This window comes from Eimeria mitis, genomic scaffold (assembly GCF_000499745.2).
Source record: "Eimeria mitis Houghton genomic scaffold, Emh_scaff1261, whole genome shotgun sequence".
NCBI lineage: Eukaryota > Apicomplexa > Conoidasida > Eucoccidiorida > Eimeriidae > Eimeria > Eimeria mitis.
In genome coordinates, this window is record NW_013568483.1 from 8,662 (window position 1) to 9,880 (window position 1,219).

General features: G+C 56.7%; 1 protein-coding gene across 1 annotated transcript in view; it reads left to right on the top strand.

Annotated features, from left to right (window-relative positions):
- EMH_0033200 (uncharacterized protein) overlaps window positions 1-1,219 on the top strand; it is a gene marked incomplete at both ends in the record, with an annotated part of 5,532 nt that overhangs the window by 2,294 nt on the left and 2,019 nt on the right. The window contains one exon of the mRNA XM_013494722.1: window positions 4-1,216. Within this exon, the coding sequence (XP_013350176.1) occupies window positions 4-1,216 (1,213 nt within the window). The remainder of the gene's footprint in view (window positions 1-3; window positions 1,217-1,219) is intronic.

Consider the following 1,219-nt stretch of genomic DNA (forward strand, 5'->3'; position numbering starts at 1 on the left):
AGACAGACACAGCCCCACAGCAGCAGCTAAAATACAAACAAGTAACGCGAAAGCCTGCAGCAGCAGCAGCAGCAGCAGCAGCAGCAGCACATGACGAAGAAGAAGAGGAAGAAGGGTTTGCTGAATACGCAGAAGAGCAGCAGCAGCAGCAGCAGCAGCAGCAGCAGCAGCACGCAGCATTTGCTGAGGCAATGACAGAGATAGATGGAGCAGCAGAGGCAGCAGAAGACGCAGCAGCAGCAGCAGCAGCAGCAGAAGAAGAAGAAGAGGAGGGAGAAGGAGCAGCAGCAGCAGCAACAGCAGCAGAAGAGGAAGAAGAAGCAGCAGCAGAAGAAGAAGCAGAAGAAGAAGCAGCAGACGATGCAGCAGCAGCAGCAGCAGAAGCAGCAGCAGCAGCAGAAGAAGAAGCAGAATTAGCAGCAGACGAAGAAGACGCAGCAGCAGAAGAAGAAGCAGCAGCAGCAGCAGCAGCAGAAGCAGCAGCAGCAGCAGATGAAGATGCAGCAGCAGCAGATGAAGATGCAGCAGCTGTTTGCTGCTCACCCGAAGGAGGAGAGATAGAAGACAACACAGAAACCCAAATAGAGACAGAGACAGACACAACTGCAGCAGAAGAAGCATCAGCAGAAGCAGAAGCAGCAGCAGCAGCAGCAGCAGCAGCAGCAGAAAATCAGTGGAGTCTCGTGGCGTACGCAGATCCGCAGGAGGGAGAGGGAGAAGCTGAGGAGACAGCAGCAGAAGGGGCTGCTGCAGCAGCAGCAGCAGAAGCAGAAGCAGCAGCAGCAGCAGAAGCAGAAGCAGAAGCAGCAGCAGCAGCAGCAGCAGCAGCAGAAGAGCAGCAGCGAGAGGAGAGGTTTGCTGCAGCAAAAAAGGAGACACGCAGAGACAGATTCACAATGGAGGCGATGACAACCCTCACCACAGGGATGCTGCAGATGGGCCTGCAGCAGCAGCAGCAGCAGCAGCAGCAACAGCAGCAGCAGCAGCAGCAGCAGCAGGACCTGCTGTCTGCTGCAGCAGAGTGGGGAGAGGAGAGAGAGCAGCAGCAGCAGACGGAGACAAACACCCTCATCATGGATATGCTGAGACAGCGGGCGAGGCTGCAGCAGCTGCTGCTGCTGCAAACCACAAACTGGCCGGCCTCAGACCTATACAGCAGCAGCAGCAGCAGCAGCAGCAGCAGCAGCAGCAGCAGCAGCAGCAGCAGCAACAGCAGCAG